This window comes from Pseudochaenichthys georgianus, chromosome 15, assembly GCF_902827115.2.
Source record: "Pseudochaenichthys georgianus chromosome 15, fPseGeo1.2, whole genome shotgun sequence".
In the NCBI taxonomy this organism is placed as follows: Eukaryota; Metazoa; Chordata; class Actinopteri; order Perciformes; family Channichthyidae; genus Pseudochaenichthys; species Pseudochaenichthys georgianus.
In genome coordinates, this window is record NC_047517.1 from 5,437,422 (window position 1) to 5,441,315 (window position 3,894).

General features: G+C 47.8%; 1 protein-coding gene across 1 annotated transcript; it reads right to left on the reverse strand.

Annotated features, from left to right (window-relative positions):
* Positions 1 to 2,295: 2,295 nt before the first annotated feature.
* Positions 2,296 to 2,796, reverse strand: LOC139435278 (uncharacterized). Its single transcript, XM_071205719.1, has one exon. The coding sequence runs from the start codon at positions 2,794 to 2,796 to the stop codon at positions 2,296 to 2,298; it is 501 nt and encodes a 166-aa protein (XP_071061820.1).
* Positions 2,797 to 3,894: the final 1,098 nt, after the last annotated feature.

The window sequence follows — 3,894 nt, forward strand, 5'->3', positions numbered from 1 at the left end:
CCCTGCCTAGATGAGCGTCATTCCACGCAAAAAAAAGGGACTCCAGAGTACTCAAGACGTTCCGTCTGTAGCATCAAAAGGTCTGCTGGGTCCATAATGGTCAGTTGTTCTGTTACAAACTCAGCACTTAGGATGTAGGACCCAATTGCAAGACCCGGGAGACAGAGGTAAAGTATTTGTAAGAACTTTATTTTCCAAAACAGCAATGAACAACAAAAAAAAGGTAACTATCAAATCTCTAGCCAAGATGACAAAAATAGAGAACAAAAAATAAAGCGCTCACGTAGTGAGGAATCAAACTTTTCAAAAGCACAAGGAGCATAGACCTGACCATAGCAAGAGACAAGAGCACATAGACCTGAACATGAAAGAGACGAAACGAACTGACACTGCACACTGGGAGACAGGGGAATTTAAACACAGGGTAACAAGACACAGGTGGGAACAATCAGGGGTGGGGCTGACTGATGAGCACAGGAGACACAGAAGGGATGACAGGTGAAAACATCAGGAAATTAGACACACCAGGGAAACTAACGACAGGGAAAACACGGGGAGAAAGACCAGACAATACACATGGAGGGAAAACATGACAAGGAGAACAGAAAAACACCCACTACCAGACACACAAACTTAAAACCGTGACATACATCCCTGAAGTAAGGCTTAGTGGATCTTATCTTTAAATATTTCAGATTTTGTGTTTTCATATACATGTTATTTTAACATTGTAGTTTGAGGAGTTTAATGTTTTCCTATTTGAATATTAGGCTTAACACAGTGTTAGCTTTCTCACAATGCTTTCTATGCTGATTTACAGACTTAACCAAGTCCACCATGGACCTTTGGTACAACCAGTACCTAAAAAAGGCTTGGACAATGGTAAGTTTCTCTTCTCTGTCTCTGCTTTTTAAAACACAACATTATATGCATGACTATGTGAGCAAATTAAACCATTATTACTAAACATATTAACTAACAAAAATGTATCTTTTCTTAGGCTTATGTCCTGTAATCCAGTCCAGTCCTCCATCTGTGCATGACAGAGGAGACACTGATAAGAAGAGGTATCCAGAACTAAAGAACATTGGGTTTCCTTCTCTGGATAATGAAGTGGCCGGTCTGATGATCCAGCCTCTAGTGTAAGGACTTGTGATGTCCCACTGCCTCCAAGTCCTCCACATGCTGAGACTGACAGGGCGCTCGTCTCTGACAATTCTGAAAGGCATTCAGCACCTTTCTCTGGATGACACAGGTCCAAAACTCTTTGACTGAGGACACTGATCCAGAGAGTCCCACGCTGTGGCCTCATGCAGATCCACAGCCTCGAGATCCTCTGCAGGCTGAGGCTTCTCTGCACCTTTGTGGGAAGATTTTGAAAGGCATGCAGTTTCAAAATGCTGCCTCCATGTGTCGAAGATGTGCTACGAATGGGAGACGCTTGTGTGAAACATCCAGACTTGACCAACATCAGGCTTCCTGCTCCAGCTTTGGACCGCTTGATGTCCATCACCTGCAGCATCAGGTTCTTCTGCCTCAACAACCTGGAGTTCCACACTTCATGAGGCAGAAAGATGGTCTTTATAAATAAAAAGGGAGCAAGTCATGTCATGTTAATGGTAAAACATTTCAAGCAGTCACTACAAGTATCGCCTAAACAACACCATGCAGTATTTACATTGAATTCAAGTCAATGTTTCAGTTTTTCAGTACTCAAGCACAGAGGGTTGGTGACCAATTGTCAGGTATGGGGAAAATCAGGACTCAAATGCAGAATGAGGAGGAGCGGGTTTCAAACAAATCGCAAGCTTTATTTAACAAAAAAAGCTGTTGACTATGAACAAACAAGAAAAAACCTAAATCTATAAACTAGTAGCATCCAGACAAAAACCTACAGGAACAAACATAGAGGTGCAAAGAGGACATGAAAGACGGGCAAGTAACATGGACAAGAATGACGGGCAGGTAACGTGGACAAAAATAGACGACGATCCAACATGGAGCACAGGGAAGACAAAAGGAGACTAGGAGCCAAAAGGGTGGGTGGAGGGGGTCTGGAGGACAGGGTTTGGGCTGACAGCCCGGGGGCATGGCAGAGGACCAGTAGGGGTCTCGGGCGGACGGCCTGGGGGCAAAGCAGAGTTCAAGGAGGAGGTCTCCGGCCCGGGGGCAAGGCAGAGCAAGGCCGAAGGCCGCGACGGGCAAAGTCATTGGGACGGGCTTGAGGGGCTAAAGCCGCGGCGGCGGCGAAAGTCAGGGGGCCGGGGACAAGAGCGAAGGCCGCGTCTGGGGAACTCAGGGGGCCGGGCACAAGGACGGGCAAGAAAGCGGCGACGGGACAGCTCCGGAGGACAGGCAGGATGGAGGCGGGACAGCTCCGGAGGACAGGCAGGATGGAGGCGGGACAGCTCCGGAGGACGGGCAGGACCCGGTGTCGGCCGGGCAGGACCCGGCCGGGCAGGAACCGGCCGGGCAGGAACTGGCGGGACAGGCGTAGACGGGACCCTGGACGGAACATGGGCTGGTGTCAGTGGGACCCCCGACGGAAAAGGACACGGTGTCAGCGGGACCACCAACAGGACAGGACACAGAGTTGGCAGGACCCCCGGCGGAACAGGTGTCGGCGGGATAGTCACCGGTGTTGCCGGGACAGGTTTTCCCGACGAAACAAGGGCTGGTGTCGGCAGGACCCTCGGCGGAACAGGTGTCGGCGGGACCCCGAACAGGACAGGACATGGTGTTGACAGGAACCCCGGCGGAACAGGTGTTGACGGGACCTCCAACAGGACAGGACATGGAGTTGGCAGGACCCCCAACAAAACAGGTGTCGGCTGGACCCTCAACGGAACAGGACATGGCATTGGCAGGACCCCCGACGAAACAGGTGTCGGCTGGACCACCAACAGCACAGGACATGGAGTCGGCGGGACCACCGACGGTGAAGGGACTTGAGTAGGCGGGACATGAGTCGGCGGGAATCTTTTTATTTGATTTAACCTTTATTTATAAACTAGTAGCATCCAGACAAAAACCGACAGGAACAAACGTAGAGGTGCAAGGAGGACATGAAAGACGGGCAGGTAACGTGGACAAAAATAGACGACGATCCGACATGGAGCACAGGGGAAGACTGAAATACACAGAAGGGTAATCACAGGACAAGACACAGCTGGGCAAGGGAGGCAGAAATACAAGGGCAACAGGTGAACACAATGAGGCAATCAGACACAGGAGGGCAAACACAGGAAGGAAGACCAAACACAGGGGCTGCAGTCGAATAGTCCATTTAGCTTAGGAACCTTCCTAACCGAGTGAAATGACCCGGAAGTGGCAGCCATGATAAGTGCCGTTCGAATTCTCTAGATCAGTGGTTCCCAACCTGGGGGAAAAGATCGCCAGGCCTCAGATGATTTGAGGCCAAATATCATATTTAGACTTTCTTTTTTTTCTTCTTCTTTTACATATAATTGTAACGCAATACATGATTGTCACCAAAAGCCTTGTCTCTACATTACAATAAAATATAAAAAAGAATTGATTAATTACTTTGAATACAAATTCAAGTTAGTAGCTATTAAAGGCATAACAAGACATAAATGTATAATTCTTTCTATAATAGAAATGTTTCTTCTGCCCGTAAAGTGTCCAAACCGGGCTTTTCTGGATAAGCACATTTTTAAAACACAGTCATTGTCGATGCCGGTTTCAGTTGGATTATTTGTCACAGTTGCTCCGATCAGATCGGTCTCCTCCATTTTGTAGATTATTTACGACTTTTGAATCCACGTAAACACATCGGAAAAATCTGGTTTACTTTGAGCACGTGTTTTAAACAGTTTAATCCCTTTGTGAATTGTTTCCACTTGCGCCGTCCTTTAATTTCTTCATACAGCG